The sequence below is a fragment of the Diabrotica undecimpunctata genome, chromosome 3, assembly GCF_040954645.1.
Source record: "Diabrotica undecimpunctata isolate CICGRU chromosome 3, icDiaUnde3, whole genome shotgun sequence".
Lineage (NCBI taxonomy): Eukaryota > Metazoa > Arthropoda > Insecta > Coleoptera > Chrysomelidae > Diabrotica > Diabrotica undecimpunctata.
This window is the reverse complement of record NC_092805.1, coordinates 108491257-108512319: the sequence shown is the minus strand read 5'-3', so window position 1 is coordinate 108512319 and position 21063 is coordinate 108491257. Positions and strand designations below refer to the sequence as shown.

Sequence of the window (21063 nt, the reverse complement as noted above, 5' to 3'; positions counted from 1 at the left end):
AAATGTCAATATCATATTTTTCATTATTCTCTTCTTTCAAAAGGTGTTCATCGTCATGTCTGCACTAACACTTTCAACAGTTTCATGTCCTCTATGTTTGGGATTTAATGTTTTCCGCATTGGGATGGCAATAGAAGAGTGGGGCGTTCCGTTGGAGTTTTCTGAAAGAAGTCCCTTGCTTGAAACGTGAACTGGTAATGTAATTTTTTTTATTTCTAATGTAAATTTTTTTTATTGCTATTCATTTTCATTTAGACTACTTATACTAAATATATACATATTAATAAATAATAAAAAACATATTAATTGTTACCTTGTTTCAGTATTTTCCCAATTTCTTGCCATGTTTTTAATTTTCGCTAAGAATCAGAGTACAACGGATGTGATGAATCGTAGAGTAGTATTTCTTTACGAACACACTCAATTAAGTGTTCGTCCTCCATTCAAAATCTGAATGAAAGCGACGAAAATGTTGCACAACAACTGAAAACAGGTGACTGACTGACTGTGTCATATGTCATATTCACACCTTCCCGGCAGTCAGTCAGTTCCAGTCAAGATCAAGTCACAGGTACACCAGGTACAGTCTTGATCGCTGGTGGAGCGACCGGACGGGCAGTGATCTTGACTGTTGATTGAATAACCCAAATATTGAATCAACGTCTTGACTGTATCGTGATTGTGCCTGTACCGTGCCTCTTCTTCTTATGGTGCCTATCCGTTACGGATGTTGGACACTAACATGGCTATTCTGACTTTGTTGACTGCTGCACTGAAAAGTCCGGTAGTGGTTAAGTTAAACCATTTTCGCAGGTTATGCAGCTAGGATATTCTTCTTCGTCCTGGACCTCTTTTCCCATGCACTTTACCTTGAAGTATGGCCCGTAGTAGGTTGTATCGTTGTTCATTGCGTTGTACCGTGCCAGTGAGTGGAAATTGCCTCATAGGAAAACCACAGAAGCAATCTTGACTATACCAGCTCTGACTTATGATCTGATCGACCCGTGACTGTTGATTTGAATTAACTTTAAGTCTTCCTATTAGCTTAAACTTTACATGTATAGGATTCCCTTGCATTATTTTTGAATTTATTTTTTATAATTTTATAGTATTCTTGTTGTTATGAAAAACCTTTTTTTAATATCTCTGTATAAGTATCTTTGTAGGTACTAAATTTGTTATTTTTTTCTTCCACGGTATTTATACACCCTAATATCTTTAAGATTGTGTACTAAGTGCATTGTTTACCATTATACAGAAATAACTTTGAGTCTCGTATCAGATATTTAAAAATAACCCAATATAGTTCACGATTTTTTTAATAATACAAAACTTTCAGGTGATAACAATCTTCTGTATCTTTATGTTCAAAATGTATTTCAGTGGACAGTAGTGGATTATTCATATTTCCTCACAGCACATTCAACAGTCACATTAATCGGTAAGTATGTAATGCACGAATAAGAATCAAATACAATTTTTTATAATACTCCAATAATAACATATTATGTACCGCATTTATACACTAATAATTAATTCATCAAATTATATGCCTGTCCGCTATCTAACATTTAATACTCTTTATTTTACAGTAATCTTTTTTTATGATTATAAGTACATATCTTACATTTGTATCCCGAATACTTACAGATGTATCCAGAATAAAGTAAGTGCCTCATAGTGGTGAGATACGGGCACCAAGACACGTTGCAAATATTACCGCAAAATATATTAAAATGGCCAAGGTTCTCAATAGTTTTAAAATTACAATGGAAAACAATTATGTGAATTTTCACAGAACAGTTTAATTGTAGCTTTAAGCGTCTACAATTTCACCATGGGATTATAAAGACATGTGTACTATTATCTTAGACAATAATAAAGATTACTTCCATAGTCCAAGACTATTATATTCTAAAGCAATTTGAATCAACGCACTGAACTTTGTGTAATTTTATATTATGTATTTAAGAGAACTATCATTACTTTTTTTGTTTTTAGGTAACCTATTGGGGCTTTGTTTATTTGTCAAGATTTTAGGCACCGGTGATCTTCTTATTTTGCTTATTACAACGTTTACAAGAATTATATCAAACATCATACTGGGATGTGCAAAATCTTCTTTTGTCCTCTACATAAGTAAGTAATTAAGTATTTATTTATTTCTGTTGTCTATACCTTATCAATAAATAGGGATAATTCGATCAGTTGTAAAGAATAAACATTTTTTTTGCGTTTTGGTTAGTGTACCTGATTTTTGTATAGGACTACTAGTAATATCCATATGTTTGTGTTGGTAAATTGTTTATCTATGCAAAATTAAATACAGTTGAGTCCATGGTTCTTTACCCGTGCGACATCATTTAAAACGAACGAAATAAATAATTTACTCTACGCAACAAGTGACAGAAAGTGCCTACTGCACCGATCACGGATTATATTTTAAAATAATTTGACGTTATTAAATAAATAGCGTACCGTTTTTATACACTAATGTCTTGCCAAGTAGGTCTCTCACTTCGATGTATCCAATCCAATACTCTTTTTATACATGGATCATCTGCTTGGGCGTCTTGTAGCTGTTGAGGCTGCGATTGATCATTAATGATGGTGGTTCGTTTCACGGGACAAAGTCGTTCGTCTAATTTAAGACAGTGATTACAGTTTTCACTGCATGGCCGTCTCGAAAGAGCATCAGCATTTGAATGACGTTTCCAGCCCAGTGTTCGATCTGTTCTAGCTTTCTGACTGTTTTATTATTTTCTTGCAATTTACGGCGAGTGTGACCAATGTTGCCACCATTCCAACATCTGGGTTCGCGTCTCTTCGGCATCGTGTTACGAACTACTTTCCGTACGATTTCCTCCAGACGTTTATCGTTTTGTTCGTCGCTCTTTTCAGAGGTTCGTACTCGATAGCTCTGTTACGCTCGACTAGCTGTTTCGTGTTCCAAGGCAATGGCGAGCGCTTCATTTAAAACTTTTGGTCTTGCTAGTCGTAAAGCTTTCTGTAGTTCATTGTCGCTCAACCCATTGACGTAGGTATCTACAGCAATTTTTTCCAAAATGTTGTTTGGTACCTCCGGATAAACCAACCGCACTATACGAGCAACATATGCTTCAAATTCTTGCAAATGTTCACTTGCTCGTTGAATTCTACTTCTTATTTGTACTTTGTAGACTTGTTGTAGATGGGCATCTCCGTTTGTCTAGTCGAGTGAACAATCTTGGCCCTTAGGAATTGATCTTAGGATATCCGCAGCATCACCTCGTAAAGCAGCAATCAAGGAAACAGCTTTTTCTTGTTCTATCCAATGATTGGCTGCCGCAATAGCTTCAAATTGTCTAAGGTATATGGACCAAGAAGACTTTCCATCAAATGGTGGCAATTTGAATCTCATATGATGTGTCGTTTCGTCTCTAGGTGATTCTTCTTTCACTACGGGATGTAAAACGAATGCATTAACTGGTGGTAGCACTTTCGTATTAGTTATCATGCTCTCTCACAAACTAAAATGTTAAAATGCTATGTATTCAGTACTTTGCTTTACGGTGTTGAAGGCATGGACTCTTAAACAGAGGAATGTTAAAAATCTTGAAAGCTTTGAGATGTGGTGCTACCGCCGTATACTAAAAATAAGTTGGGTGGATAAAATTACAAATGAAGAGGTAATACGCAGAATGAATAACGATCCAGAAGTTATACTGAATATAAAAAAGACAAAACTTGAATACTTAGGCCACCTGATGAGAGGACAAAAGTACACATTCCTACAAAATATAATGCAAGGAAAAATACAAGGCCGTAGAAGAATGTCCTGGATGAGAAATTTAAGAGAGTGGTTTGGCTGTACCACTAACGAATTATTTAAAACAGCAGTAAATAAAATTAGAATCGCCTTAATCATATCCAATCTCCGATAGGAGAGGCACTCAAAGAAGAAGAAGATCATGCTCTCTAGCTATTTTATCTTCTCTTCTGCCTTATCGAATGTCCTAGAAACTTCTTCAAATTTCTCATTGTTCTAACTACATACTTCGTCGAATCTTCTAGAAATATTTTCGAGTTTCTCGTCGTTTTGTCTAGCTACTTCTTTAATAATTTGAGACGTTTCATCGAATTTTTTAGAAATATTCTCGAATTTATCATCATTTTTTCTAGAAGTTTCTTCGATCTTCATTAAAACTGCTTCTTCTGCTGATTGAAAATGGAATGGAATCCTCTTGGACCCGCTACAATCTTCATCGCTTACAGAAAGTTGTACTAGCATCATCTTTGGTCAGGCACACACGTACTTTAAGTGTTTGTTTTTACAAAGATCACTACCGAACTACGCGGATTTTTTTTTAGCAATCACTGCTGAATTTATTTATAAAAAAAAATAATTAAATATACAATAATATTTACAAGGAAAAGACAGTTAAGATTTTAACATTATTTTACATATTTACATTTACAATAATATACAAATAATATTGTTGCAAGATTTTGAACGTATGTTTTTCTTTTCTCATATTTCATTTTCATCGCCTTCAGAATCTGAACTGATTTCTTCAACCAATCTATAATGTCTGATTTTAATTTAGCGGAAGGTTGTTTATTCATGATTTCACTATGGTAGGGTGCGATATCCATGGCAATCAAAGATTGCTTGGGTGTTTATGAATACAAAATATTGTACCATTCATGTCACCGTGATAATCTGCTGTCAAGGATTTGGAATAAAATAACACACTGGCGTCTGAAATAAAACCTTTGATGAACTACAATAAATATTTTTCCATCATAACCACCTGATTTACGTACACTTCTGCTGTTGTCGTTCTGCCGCTACATAATTTTATTTCCCCTAGAAAAAATCCACGTTTCGTCTAAAAATACAAATTATCATGACTATATACTCTTTCTGTTTTCCATGTATTTTCATAAGAAACACGCTCGTTGTGCTGCGATATAATTTCTTTCGATTAAAGCTCTTCGATGATCATTTTTTTTTTAATTAAAGCCCAAATCTTTTAATATTTTACTCAAGGATATATCACATGTAGGATGTAAAAACAACTTCTTTAGCCTGCAGCTCGTTGATCAACGCTTCACGGGTTACATGTTTCTCTAAAAAGATATTTACTTTAATATACTATTATAACATATTAAGTTCTGCTCTTAATTATCAATAAAAAGTTGGTTTACTTAATATCGTGGTACATATTATATATTGTATTTAGAATTGTCATTTTATTGACCTCAGGTAAATCAGTAGTTTTCGTTTTTAAACGAGGTCTGCTTTTTCCTGGAGAAGATAAAACAGGATTTTTTCTTTTCTTTTTCGTATATTGTATGTTGTTTTTCACGCCAATTTAAGTGCAGCTGTTACCCTCTAGAAAAAAGTTAAAATATTATCAATATTTTTAATTAAAATTGAAAAACCAAAAATCTAAAAATTATAAACCTGATTATAAACATTTTGTTGTAGCAATAAACTTGGCAAATAAATAATATATATGCTTGTCATCATTGAAGCTTTATAATGTGTGGACAATAGCGCACATTTGAAAATTGTACTTTTTGTACCTCTTAAACAGATAACAACGGTTCCTACGGTCCCCCATTCCTTTTTTCCAATTCAAAGTACTCGATTTAAAACGAGTTTTTGTGCTTTTGAGGTAAGAGTTTTTCCAGACATAATCTAAAAAATGCAATAAAATATTTCTTATTGTCTCCTTCACTTTTGCGGAAACCGGAAACAAAACCATTCCTTAACTGTGTGAATGAGGTTTTTCTTGAGATTGAAGAAGAGTCTTTTGTGTACCTATTTCTGTTCGATGTACTGAGTCTAGAGCGTTCAAAAAAATAACATGTGTCTTTACTTAGTAACAGGTGGTAGCTGGTTTGTCTTTAGTTTCATGTGTGAAAGACAATGATGCTAGATAAAAAGCATGTGTTTTATCTAGCCAGGTATTAATAACGCACGGGTAAAGAATCTTGTTAGAGTTAATTCCGTATCTAATCATCTTTCGGTGTTTCCTATATTAGCGTTAAAGTCTCCAATAACTTTTAAAATATACTTAAGTGGTATATAGGAGATAACCCTTTTTAGTTGTTCATATTCAATTTGAAGTTCAACATCTGAGTGGCCTATAGTTAGCGTGTGTATATCACACTATATCAAGTTTTCCTTTATTTACTTTTTGAACTCCGTTGAATCACCACAAGTTTGTGCCTGATTTATCCATCTCCGATACATTTATAATTTTTTAAATAAAAAAAAATATTTTTAAGTAGAATGTAACCATTTTATTCTACAAAAAATTAACGATTTTACAATTACCATGTAAAAATAGCAAAGAAAATTACGCCCCTATATACGGTTCTTTCCTATTTCATTATCTAATCTGTGTGACTAAAACAGTAGAAGTAACAATATACATTAATCATCAATGTCTATTGATGATGTATATTAATCAATAATTATTATCAATGCTTATGTTGCATATTTTATATATTATACTTTAGAGTAATTTGACAACTAACGATACCGTAGAATAATAATAAAAAAATCTTAATTAGGTACTATCACCATATTTGACATTCATACCATACCTAGTTATTTGTTAAAGTTTATAGCTATTCTTGACAAATAAGAAAAATTTAATGAAAATGAATTCATTGTAGAATATATTAAAATTGATATTCCAAGGACAAGAAGTCATAGAGACATGATTCTTCATGCTCTTTTCTTTCATCTCTATCTGGAATCAGCTTCTTTAATTACATGTTTTCATAATTTTCACAAGATATTTCTCTCCTAGTTAAACACTTATATTATACGTTAAAATACGTAAATAAAGGACTAATAAGATATAACATATTGGTAGAGGATTTGACTGACTAACATTGGCGTGGATAAGAATGCTTTCATCACGATGATTAATAATTACATTGCCAATTATTTAAGCTCAAAAATCATAGTCACAACGGAGTTACCGTTTTATTTAGATCAAAATTAACAATTCGATTAACAAAATTAACAATAGCTATTGCACTAGAAAACAAAATGAATTACTTCCATAACTTATTGAAATCAACTATAAACAAATCATTGGTCGAGAAATTGTTACCATTTTCGGAGATTTTAAAAAAGACTGCTGCTACACTGAAAACAGCTATGTCATTGTAAACATTATTTTTTAACAATATAAACGGAAACCCTACATCTGGATATCGCCAAACGGCAACACAAAAGATCAAATTGATTTATTCTTAATGAAAACCGCTTCCATACATCAGACAAATCTGCTGAAATTTTCCGATTTTAGCTGACTTGTATATTGGCTACAAGGTGTGTAGTTTGAAAAAACGGTCACAAAATGCTGAATAGAATATAACAAAACAAATACAAAGAAAAACCACCATCAATAAACGGTGACTTTTAAAAACACTGTAGAAGAAAGCATACGCCCATATTTACAAATATTATATTTAAAACAGATGAATTACCTGCATATACTTTTAGATCTATTCAACAAAGTATATACAACAGGAGTAATACCCGAACATTGGTTGCTGTCCACGTTTGTAACACTACCAAAGTCAGTATATGCGACAGAATGCTCCCAGTACAGAACAATTTCCTTAATAAGCTTAACCACTTAAGATATTTCTCAACACTATACAAAAAAGTAAAAGAAGATATAGATAATACCCAGTTTTGATTCAGAGGAGGACTAGGAACGAGAGAGGCTCTGTTCGCTTTTAACGTTCTCGCGCAAAGACGACTAGATATGAATCAGGATCTCTATGTCTGCTTTATAGATTATCAAAAGGCTTTTGATAGAATACGACATCAAAAACTCGTAAAACTGTTAAAAGAAAAGAATGTGGATTGTTATTCAATCTATACAGCGAAGCTATTTTTAAGGAAACAGTATCAGAGGAACAACATGGTACATCAATAAATGAAAAAATCTTGAACAACATAAGATTCGCAGACGACACCGCTATTTTACAGACAGTCTAGAAGCACTGCAATGCTTAGTAAATAGATTATTTTAAGTCAGTATAAAATATGGACTACAAATGAACGTTAAGAAAACCAACTGCATGATTATTTCTAAGCAACATACAATAGGAAAGCTAGATGTCGAGGGGAAACAAGTAGAAAGAGTGAATAACTACAAATATCTGGGAACTTGGGTAAATGAAAACAATGACCAAGACAAGCATTTAGAAAAATCGAGACCTATGAAATGGAAAGCTGAACACTAAAAGTGTAATATAAAGAAGTTGGAATCATTTGGGATGTGGTGCTATAGAAGGATTTTGAAAATACCATGGAAACGAGTGACAAATGCAGAAGTGTTAAGAAAGCTACAAAAGGATTGCGATGCCATAAAGCACATCAAAACAAGAAAGCTGGAATATTTAGAAGCACATTACCAGAGGTGATAAATATGAGATAATAAGGCTCATAATGCAAGGTAAAATCAAGGGTAAAAGATCCATAGGAAGACGAAGAATTTCCTGGCTAAGAAACCTAAGATAGTGGTATAGTTGCAGCTCAGTAGATCTTTTCAGAGCAGCCGCTAATAAGGTACGGATAGCTGTGATGATAACCAACCTCCGATAGGAGAAGGAACTACAAAAAGAATACAGATTAGAAGTAAAGAGAAGCGAATGTTTTAATCTACAAATGTTGAAAAAGCGCGAGTATACAACATCTCCATGTATATTGGTTCCACATATTAGAAAACTTTAATGTCCAATGGTATCTACTCTGGCTAATTATGATTAGCAGAGTATCCCGAAATATCTAATAAATAGCAAATCGAAGTAATTGTAAGATTCGAAATCATCTGTTCCTCGAGGTGTAAAGTCAGAAAAGCTAAAAGAAAGAGAGGCCAATTATATTAACTTATATTTAATCTACAAGCAAATACATAATGGAACTGATTTTAAATGAGCGAAAAGAAACATTTTAATAGGTGGAGTTATGATATCTAAGACATACTATTTATAGTCTAAAGTGGAGAAAAACGTACGTTATTACTTAACAAATCTATTATCAGAGTCAATGAGTATATGGATTAAGCATTAATATATAACTACAAGAAAAAGGTACCTAATTATTATGGACAGACAGCCAACAACAACAATAGGATGAGCACTCAAAATATTGCCAGACAAAATATAAAGTAGTTGATAATTTTATATAGCTGAACAGTACGGTCAATAAAAAAGGGAAATGTAAATAGGTAATTCTACAACATATTGAGATGAATAAAACACCATCTAAAATATTTAAACCTCACAATAAAGTGGAAAAGGGGAATATAACAAAATAATAAATTAGTATTCTGCGAACACATTTAATATGTGGTTTCGGAAAAGAACGCTTCGAATATGGATTTGGTCTAAAGAAACCCGGATGAAAAGAGAAAAACAGTGAGATTACCAATCATATGAACCGACACAGATGAAAACTAGCAGGAGAATAGAGAAAGATGCAGACTCATCTCCAAAATTGCAACATTCTTCTTTATGTGCCGTCTTCTACCGAAGGTTGGCGACCATCAAACGATAGGTTTCTCTGTTTTGTGCCGCATGTATTATGTTCGCAGCTTCTGGTATTTGAAACCATTCTCTCAAGTTGCTCAGCCAGGATTTCTTCTTTCTGCCCAAACCTCTTCTACCTCCAATCTTGCCTTCCACGATAAGCTGTAGCAGACTGTACTTATCATTACGGAACACATGGCCTAGGTATGACGCTTTCCTCCTTTTAACAATTGTTAACAATTCCACCTCTTTACCCATTCGTCTTAATACCTCTGTGTTGGTCACTCCGTCTGTCCAAGGTATTCTCAGTATGCGTCGATACAGCCACATTTCTAGAGCCGCTAACTTCTTTATAGTTGCTGCTGTTAACGTCCACCCTTCAACTCCGTAAAGTAGCGTAGAGAGTACGTAGCATTTCGTGGCGCGCCATCGGAGGTTAACGCTTAGGTGGCGGTTGCTTAAGAACTTTCTCATTTTGATGAATTTGGATCTTGCTATTTCAATTCGGATCTTAATCTCTACGTCTGGGTCCCACTTATCATTTACTGTATATCCCAGATATTTAAATCGGTGTACTCTTTCAATACGTTCGGCTTCAATATTCAGGTCGATATGTTGAATGTTCTTTTTACTGATCACCATAAATTTAGTTTTCTTTCTATTGATCTTCAGTCCAAATTGGTTGCCAGTTGTATTTACTCTATTTAGCATCATCTGTAAATCTTCGATGTTATCGGCCAGTATAACAGTATCATCTGCATATCGAAAATTACTTATTGGTACGCCATTAATCTTGATGCCCTCGTTGTACTCTTCCAGTGCCTCTAGAAATATTTGTTCCGTGTACAGGTTGAAAAGCAGTGGCGAAAGAATACAGCCGTGTCTAACCACTCTCGAAATGGTTACGTTTTCACTCACCATATGTCCTTTCTTCATGTGGGCTATTTGATTCCAATATAGATTTTTTTAAATCTGGATGTCCTTAGTGTCAAGTCCTGTAAGATGTAATAGTTCGACGAGTTTGTCATGTTTGATAGTATCGAATGCTTTCTCATAGTCGATAAAACAGACGTAAACATCTTTCTGTTGATCCAGACATTTTTGAATCAAGACTTGTATTGCAAAGAACGGCTCTCGAGTTCCAAAACCGCATCTAAAACCGAACTGTGTTTTACTTATGCTGTGTTCTAATTTTGCTCGTAAAATTGCAACAAGATTCCTAAATCCTAAAAGAACATAAACATTCATAATTTTATAACGAGTTTTTATATATATGTAAATAGCTCTCAGAGATCGTAGGGCGTATCATCAATGATTTTCGAGACCGAATTCTTCTTGTTCTTCTTCCTCAGCCTTTTCCTTTTCAGGAGTCGCTGTTTCTTACTATTCGTCGTCACTCATTTCTGTCCATCGGGTCTTCTTCACCTAAACCTTTCTCTCTTAAGTCCTCTGCCACACATTCCATTCATATTTTCCTCGATTTTCCTCTACTTCTACTTCCATTAACTTCTAACAGCTCTATCCCCTTCGACCCCATAGTTTTCATCTCTACGTCTGACATGACCAAACCATTGCTGTCTATGTTCTTGAATTTTTTTTGAGACTATAGTCACCACGGCTCTTTCCCTAAACCAGTCGTTTGTGATCATGTCCCTTCTAGTCTTACCTAACATCCATCGTAACATTTTCATTTCAGCTACCTCCATCTTCTTTTCCTGGGTTTTCTTTACAGGCCACTCTTCTCCGCCGTACACCAACGCAAGCCTCACCACACTCTTGTATATCTTTTCTTTCAGCCCTTCCTCGATTTTTCGATCACAAAGTACCCCGGTGATTCGCTTAGATTTAAACGAACCAGGCTGTATCCTGTGGGCAATTTCTCGATCGAATGTCTCATTTTCCGTTATGTAGGAGCCAAATTATTTAAATTCTCCTACTCATCCTAGCTTTGCTCCAAGCAATTCTACGTCCCCAACTTCTTCCTCCCAACCAAATATACTTTGTCGACCTGCTAACCTTCCTCTGCTAAGTCCTCCCTCTTCAATAGCCCTTCACCAAGACTGCAACTTCTCCAACATTTCTTTGTTCTCATCTACTAACACAATATCATTAGCAAAGAGCATTACCCAAGGAGCCTCCTCCCTTACTTTCTCTGTCAGTACATCCATAACAAGATTAAACAGGTAAGGACTTGATAAAGAGCCTTGATGCAAACCAACCGTCACTGGAAAACTTTCGGTCAATACTACAGCAGTCCTTACTTTGGTGTACGCTCTCTCATACATATCCTTTAGGAGCTCTCTTTTCTTCTCGCTGTATTTCTCTGTCTCAACGCAAACAAGGCATTCGTTGTCCTCCTTCCTGGTATAAAAAATGGTCTTCTACTATCGATGCCTCTCTCCTTAACCTTTGCTCTACAGTTCTCTCCCAAATGTTCATTGTGTGCGACATTAACTTTATCCCTCTATAATTCTTACGGTCCTGAATGTCCTCTTTATTTTTATACAATGATACCATCACACTATCCACCATCACAACTATCAACCAAAATATACTGAGATATTTTGGACATATAACTAGAAGAAGGGAAGGCATGGAGCGAATGATAGTTGAAGGTAACATAGCGGGTAAAAGATCCAGAGGAGGATATCCAGTACGATGGACGGACCAAATAAAGGAGATGACTGGTTACTCATTCTCCGAAGCAAAACAACAGGTACAGAAGAGGGATAATGGAATGAGATAATAGAAATAGTCAAACAAATTACATGACGCCACTACATCCTTACGAAGGAGAAAAGATTGGGAAGGACCATCACACTCTCTCTCCATGCATTGGGCATACTTTCTTCATCACATATCCTACTCATCATTTGCCACAAAATATCAACCCCTTCCTCTCCCCTTTGAAATCTCCACAGGTATTCCATCTGGGCCTGCTGCCTTACCGTTCTTCGTTCTATATATACAACATACAATGTGATCTGATGGGATTAATAAAGAATATTCTATTCTATTCTATCGCCCCGACAACTTCATCTCTCGCTATAACTATGTGTTCATATAATATAAAAGAAAATTGTATCCGATTAAATTTTAGGCAATGTCACTGGAATAGTAACCAAACTATATAGGACAGCAAAGAGAGCTTACGCTACAAAAATAGTATCACCAGAGGATATTGGAAAGACTCAATCGCTTTTGAGTATTACTGAAGCAATAGCTCCAGCCGTGGCAGTTCCTTTATATAATGTAATATATGTAAATACAATTCAAGTTTTTCCAGGAACGACAATATTTTTCAGTGTTTACATTTATGGTATTTGTTCCTGCCTTATCATGTAAGTATAAAATTTCTTAAAATTGGTAAGTAAAATTGAAATAGATAGTATAACAAACTCAGAACTCAGACATTAAAATTCAAACGTTTTTAAAATTGTATAAGTATCAAATTAAAAATATCTTTATGTTCTTTTTTCTTCTTCTTTCTCTTTCGGGGACAACCCAAAGTCATACTAGTGATTTATCACGAGCGATCAGTTAAACTCAATAAGCCAATATTTAAAATTTTCGAAATAGATGAAAGCCAGCATGGCCGGGCGATTTTGCTATTACCTCCTTACTACCCAGGCTTAAATCCAATTAAGTAAATATTGACATCTCTCAATTATAACGTAGCAAAAAAATTATACCTCCTTAATATTAGAAATGTTCGACAGTTATGTGATAACTTTTTTGATCAGTTTGGCGCTGAAGAGTGTCGATACAGAAAGGTTTCAGGAAATGATAACGGCCAACGTCTGAATACGGACAAAGACGGCATCTAAAGAAGAAGGTGCTGAAGAATGGAAAAACGTTACCACGCAATAAAATGGTAAACTAAGTTTTTGGAAGCACAACCTTATACCAATAACAAATAATTTTATAATTAATTTAGGTATGATTCTGAATCGGAAACTGAAGACGAAGTCGATGATAGAGAAAATCTATATATATATATATATATATATATATATATATATATATATATATATATATATATATATATATATATATATATATATACGCTCATAGACAAAAATATCGAATATTTTGGAATTTTCCAATTTTTTTGTAGTCACTATTATTTCATAATAATTTTAGAATACTGATAATACTCATATAGTAGGCTGATGTACTCAATTGGTTTGAAATATTTTGATGTTTATTTTGACGTTTATTCAGTGGTTAATATCATTCTTACATTTTATCTTAAAAATCCTTCTTCGTGTAAAGGAAAAATCGTACTAATTCGGTTATTTTTAGTTTAATTTAATAAGTTTAATTAAATATTGTTTTGATTTAACTAAGTTTAAAATAAGTATCCCACCAATTCGGCACTGCGATGAAGTCCAAGTAGCACAAGGTGCACTTAAGGTGTTCTTAATTCTACACGAAATCGTTCATTGACATCGATGCAGCTCAGAAATGAGCTATTAAATGTTAGACAAGTTAATGTGAGTTCACAAACAGTTAGACGAAGATCAAAAGAAGCAAACTTAAAGCCCAGGCGCCCTGCCAAAGTTCCACGTCTTCTCCAAAATCATAAAGCTCGTCGTTTGGAATTTGCAAGAACACATATTTAGTGGAATATCGACAACTGGAAAAACATTCTTTTCACTGATAAGACCAGAATCCTATTATAGAAGCCAGATGGTCAAAACTACGTCTGCAGAAGAGTTGGAGAACGATTCACTAGCTGCAGTCTCGCCGAAACCGTTAGTTTTGGAGTTGATGGCATAATTCTTTAGGAAGGTATTAGTTGGGAGGTACGTACTGCACTTGTGGAAGTGATTAGATGGCTGACTGGTGATTCTTACGTTAAAAACCTCCTGCAAGATTATGGTTTGTCATATGTTGGTTACATTGGATATGAAAGATTCACGTTAATGCACGATAATGCTCGATCACATGCCGCTGCCATAGTGAGTAAGTATCTTGATGAGGTCCAAATTCGAAGATTGGATTGGCCACTGTCTAGCCCGGATTTAAATCCAATAGAGCACATGTGGGATCACCTAAAACGCAGCATACGATAAAGAAATCCCGTTCCAATTACTATATAGCAGCTTCGGCTTGCTGCACAGGATGAATGGAATGCAATTTCCTAAGGATATGTCCAAAATTTATTTGCAAGCATTTTAACATTGTTAAAATAAACTCTATTTTACAATAAACCACTTGCTTGACCAGAATTTATTTTGAAAAAACAAAAATTTTGAAAATTCCAAAATATTCGATATTTTTGTCCATGAGTGTATATATATATATATATATATATATATATATATATATATATATTTAATAAAATCGTATTTACTAATTTGATTAGTGATTTATTTAAACCTTTATAAATTTTGTTTTTCTCGTTTTGTCCTAATTTAATTGAAAATTTCGAAATTATTAGTTAGAAGGGTGTACAAAATGACATACATTTTTAACAAACCGAAAATTTTACTTAAAGAAAATATTTTTTTAAACAAAACTTGGATAGAAAACAAACTAGTGTTTGAAACACTTCGGAAAAGTTTTTAATAAAGTAGTAGAAAATATAAACTTTTAGCCAAACATATAAAAATGAACAAGAAAAGTTCATTTTATCCCATCTGGCGGACAAAATGACACATTAATAGCGATTGATATTCTTCGCTCGGTACAAAGCTCGCAAACAAACAGTTTTGTTTTCTTGTCTTGTCCGGCACGCTCAGCATGTGCCCACTGTTAACACGAACACGAGCATAGCCATAGCTCACCTTTTTTAGACAACTTTTAGACAATTAAAAACATGCCTTTTTACCGCTCGTTTTATTTTTGGAGGGATCTCTAGTTTCGGTCTGCTTTTTTCTTTTGCTTCCTCTGAATTTTGAGTTGAGTTAAGAATAGAAGTGCCTTGACGTTTCCTTGCCTTTCTTTTTCCCTGACTGGAAACAAATGGTCCGACTGGAACTGGATTTAAATCTGCCGGAGTAATCAATAGTAAAATGCCACTTGTTGGACTTTGCAAGTTTGACTGAGCTGTCATCACATTAGGGACTTCTATGGTAGCAGAGGAAGGTCCAGGTTCTTCATTATTATCATAAACGTTTACAGCCGGTTTGACACTATCTACTACAATATTTGTAGTTTCAGATGCTTGAAACATGTAATCGGGGAATACATCGGGGTTTATTGGGTAGATACAGTTTTGGAAAATTCATGAGCAGCATTCTGGACATTAGCTACTTTTCTATAGGCTTCATTTAATAGACCACCAATTTGAAACTGAGTTACAACTCGACCAGAATGAGCTTTGAGCCATTTGGTTATTTCTTGGTCATAATAGGTTTTGAATGGACCAAAGAATGCTACATCGAGAGGTTGCATCCGATGTGTACAGTGAGCCGGCAAACATAAAAGTACAATGCCATTTTCTTTGGCGTACAGACGAGCGTCAAGATATTTGTATGTCCATCCACAATTAACAAAACCTCGGTGGAAAATGCCTTGGCGTATTTTTGGAAATGCTACAACCATTGTAAAAACACTGGACCCGTCATCCAGCCAGTCTCCTGGGGAGTACATAAAGTTCTTGCTGTCACATAATTCCTTTTTCATATTTTTTCGTGGAAATATTAGAGTAGGTAAAATATAGTTCCTGTTAGTGTACATACAACAAACAACTGTCACGAGGGAACCTCATTCGGCGCTGGTAATTGCACCTACTTGTTTGCGACCGGCTGTAGCAAACACTTTCTGCGGGCGTTGTACGGTAGATAATACAGATTCATCTGCATTATATATCTTCATGGGATCAATATTTTGCTTTATCAAAGTGTCTTCCAACACTTTAAAAAACTTAGCTACTTGAGGTTTATTAAAAGCCTGCGCTCTTGCTGCAGATGTGGCTTCGGGTTTACGCAGTGTTATATCTGGATTTCTACTTCGAAATTCTGTTAACCAATCTTTTCCAGCAGCCTTTTTCTGGTTATTAAAATGATGTTCAAACACATTTTTGACTGCTCAATTATAAGCTAACTCTAATACGTCCCGTCTCGTTAGTCCAAAGAACCTTGGCTCGAACATTTTTAAATGTTCAACCAACTGTCTTTCTATTTCTATGAAAAAAGTAGGTTTAAACCTGCTTAGTCGTTTTTCGCCTGCTTTTAAATTTTTATTTTTTTGCAAGGCATCCCTTCTTAGGGTTGCTTGGGGTATATTGAAAAGATTTGATGCCTTGAGCCACCCCATTTCACCCTTATTAACAGCTTCTATTACCTTTACCATAGAATCTGTATACCATGATTTTCTATTGGTCGTTCTTGCGTAATTTCACGGCATATTCTGTAAAAAAAACAGAAATGTTATCCATTTGTAAGGCACATTATTTTTATCTATGTACAATCGGGTAAAATGACATCCTATACCATGTTGCCTTCTACACCCCTATGTCATTTTACCGCACATGAATTTAATTTACAGAAATACAATTTTTGACAAAACAATAACTTATTTACTAAATTTGAAATATGTAGGAAAACAATAATCATCATAATTTGTCATAAATATTTAAACTTACCGGTTTGTTGCACTAAAAATATACAGCAGATTTTAATATTTCGCGCCAAAAACTTTTCCATGCCAAAAATAAAATAATCGAACGTGCTCCCACTCTGACCGATGAAGCGGAACTAAATGCAAACTAGCATGACTGGTACCCACGCCACAATTAGATATTCGTTTCTGAGCACTCCTGAACAACGAATTCGGTATATACAAGCACTATGTCATTATACCCCACTATGTCATTTTGTACACCCTTCCCCTACTTTTATAAAAAATTTATAATTCTACCTGTAAAAACATAAACTGTAATTAGAGAAAAATGTCAAAACTGGTATTTTTAAATTAAATTTTAAATATATTTCCTAAAAGAGATTATCTTGTTTTGGTATTTATAACTGATCCAATGAATGTAATTATTTAACAATAATGAGATTGGATGTTTAATCCAAAGCAGCACTCGCATTAAAAATTTTACATTTCTTTTTTCCGAATACTTTCTCCCTCTAACGCAAACCCTTCATTTGGGCAGCGTGATAATCTCCCAAGCTATGTCTCATTCTGTGTACTGTATCTTATTGGCTTGTAATCTCACTAGTAGCTGTCATTCCTTATATTCCTGTCATAAATTCTGTTTACATCAGTGTATACATATATATACGCATATGTATATAATATTCTAATATTTAATTGTAGCAAATAATATTATTCATCGTGGCTGAAGCAATTTTAGGTCATTAAAAAAAATTCTGTTTACCAGCTATAAAATAGTACGAGATTTTGTAAACAATAAGTTGACTTTCTCTCTTTTGAAATGCGTTTCAAAGTATTGCATCATATCCAGTTTTGGAATTATCTCACATATACATTGAAGTCAACTCCTAGTATAAGTTGTGTCAAAATTCCGAAAGATTTGAATTTGCCGCCATTGCCGTTTAGGTTTAGTAAAAGTGGAGGGTTGCTCGAGAGAAAGAGTTTTCAATGTTGAATGATATTTTAAAAACAATGAAAGTTTGCCGGTCACATTTCGAAATTTTCGTACAAAATATGGTCGGAATATTGATTTAACTTCGGTAAATGTGAAGAGAGTAATTAAAATATTTAGGGAGACGTGATCAATTGGTAACGCTTAACACACCGATCGTCCAAAAATAAGCCGATCATATGTCAATATCGAAGCAGTGCGTGAGAGTGTTGGTGGACAAGAATTACAAATTTCAAGAAGCTCTCTACAGCGTATACTTACTAAAGATCTGCATCTCCATGCTTACAAAGTTCAGCTGTGAACCCACATAAGACTTTCGAAAAAAAATGAGGCTGGTCAAGCACTGACTGTTACTGGTGTTAGATATTGCAACATGATAAGAGAGTTATTGCTTCCTAAATTAGATAATATTGATGTGGACGACATGTGGTTTCAACAAGACGGTGCCACTTGGCATACAGCCCGTGAAACAATTGAATTACTGCATGAGACATTTCCTGGACGTATAATCTCTCGTTTGGGTGATCAGAATTGGCTTCCTAGATCGTGCGACTTAATACCATTAGATTTCTTTTTATAGAGTTATTTGAAGTCAAAGGTCTATGCCAACAAGCCTACAACCACCCGTGCGTTGAAGGAGGAAATTCAACGCTGCATCAACGAAATTCAGTCACATTTATGCCGAATAGTCATGGGAAATTTCGACAACGAAGTGCGTATGTACCAGCCAAAGCGGTGGAGGTCATTTGCCTGATGTGCTGTTCCATACATAACCCTATCGTATGTACTTTATGATTCAATAAAAAAATTCCAAAAAAAAAAATAGTGTTTTCTATTAGAATCAAATCTTTTGTAAATTTTGGGACACTTTATATTACTCTGTTGAGATATCTCTAAGAAGCTCTTAGTTGGTCTTAGAAAAAATTTTTTCAATTTCAGTCTCTTTAACCGATAATACTAACGCGGAAATCTGAGAGAAATTTCTTTTTGCTTCCGAAATATTTTACTCAAAAGACACCATCATTCAGTATGTACAGTTTTATTATAATAAGGGTCTTTCGGTAATATGGCCTGAAAAGATTTTCTGCCATTTAATGCCAAAATGACTTTTCTATTAGCATCATGTTCACTTACATTTTCCTGTACTGGCAATTATCCCAACTTTAAGGACTAATGTCTATGGTTTTATTTTATGTGTTTCAACTTATATTGAACTTTTTCTCGTTTTTATAGAAAATTATTCCTTTCTGATATTCTACTCTCCTTAACTTAAGCTCTTTCTCAAATATGTGCTCTATATATTGCCTGTGGCTTTGTCGGTTGGTCTGAATCAGTATTGGCATTGTTCGTGCATCGAATAAGAGATTTTATGTCATATGCCGAGATTTAAATCCAGTTTAAATTCAGACCATTTTTATACGATCAGATATTTCTTAACCATATTACAAATGACGAGGTACTAAGAGCTAATACTTGAGCTAATACCCAAAGAGACCTACTAAACATCATTAAAAAGCGAAAAGTCTCATACTTAGTCAATATTTAAAGGGATGGCATATATAGCATTTTTCACATAAAAATGCTTGCACGTCATTCAAGATTTACGACGTCAGAACCCCACAGCGTTGCCAAAACATCAGAATAGTTAGTAAGTGAGGAATTTTTAAAATGTCGACTATTTGTCAAACTATTATATTAACAGTAAATACACTTAGTTTTAAGACTAAGTGCAACACACTAAAACACATAAGAAAACATTTTAATACAAAATTATATATTCTAAATTTTAAACTTACCTCTTTTAGGGCTGTAATAGTAAAGATGTACCGCCATTATTTCTTGTTCAAAATTATATATCTTATATGAAAGCTTATCAGCTTTCTACAGACTATTTATTTGTTTTGACATAGCACAATCACAATACACAACAATAATTAGTTTTTAAAGCTATTAGTCTAAATTTAATATGTCATCATCATCATCATATAACGGGGGTCCTACGGCGATTGCCGCTTCCCGCATTTCAGCCTCCATCTTTTCCTATCTCTCCAATCTCCCTCTTCTAAGCCTCTAGATTGCATTGTTTTTGTAATTTCTCTTTTCTGGGAATTTGGTGGTCTTCCCCTTTTCCTTCTTTCTGGCGGAACATACATTAAGGCTTTCTTTGGCCACCGCTCCTCCTCCATTCTCATCACGTGACCATACCATTGTAATTGCCTTCCTTGTATTCTATCTGAAAGAGTATCTCTAATTCCTGTACGGTTTCGTATTTCCTCATTCCTGATTCTTTCCATTCTCGATACTCGACATGACCTTCTAAGATAATCCATTTCCACAACGTCTACTTTATCTCGTTCATTCTTTGTCATCGTCCAACATTCGGCACCATATGTGGTAATTGGTTCTACAATTGCTCTGTATACGCGAAGTTTGGTATGCATCTTTATTTTATTAGACCACAGTAATGAATTTAGTATTCGAATGCATTTTTTCCCTTGGGTTATTCGGTTTTTATTTATTCGGTTATTTAATATGTACCTAATTATAAATACAATTTATTAATATCTATTATATTATGACCAAATTCTGTAAGAAATCAAAACATAAACAAAATTCTTACTCTAAAAAAGCGGCAACACTTTATACACTTTTGCCACACGCTGAACTGTCAATAAAATTTGAAGTATTCCGGTATCAGTTGCGTACAATTATCTAATCTATTTAATTAAAATTATTATTTTGTGCAATATTAGACTTGAAGAGTTATTTCATAAAATTTATATTATTAATAATAACAAATGTTTTTGGTTATTTAATCAATACAATTCTAAAATTTTCAATATAATGATGATTACATTTTTCTGATTATTACACCATGTTGACGCCTATGAAAGATCGAGCAGTTCCGTATGGGTTTCGTATTATTAGCTGTATTAGAAACATTTGAA

General features: G+C 34.1%; 1 protein-coding gene across 2 annotated transcripts in view; it reads left to right on the top strand.

The window, feature by feature from the left end:
• The window catches only part of LOC140437200 (probable peptidoglycan muropeptide transporter SLC46), a 65083-nt gene that overhangs the window by 43458 nt on the left and 562 nt on the right, over positions 1–21063 (top strand). For both annotated transcript variants that reach the window (XM_072526562.1, XM_072526561.1), the window contains exons 4-6: positions 1340–1441; positions 2002–2139; positions 12653–12893. In XM_072526562.1, coding sequence (XP_072382663.1) covers positions 1340–1441; positions 2002–2139; positions 12653–12893 — 481 coding nt within the window. The remainder of the gene's footprint in view (positions 1–1339; positions 1442–2001; positions 2140–12652; positions 12894–21063) is intronic.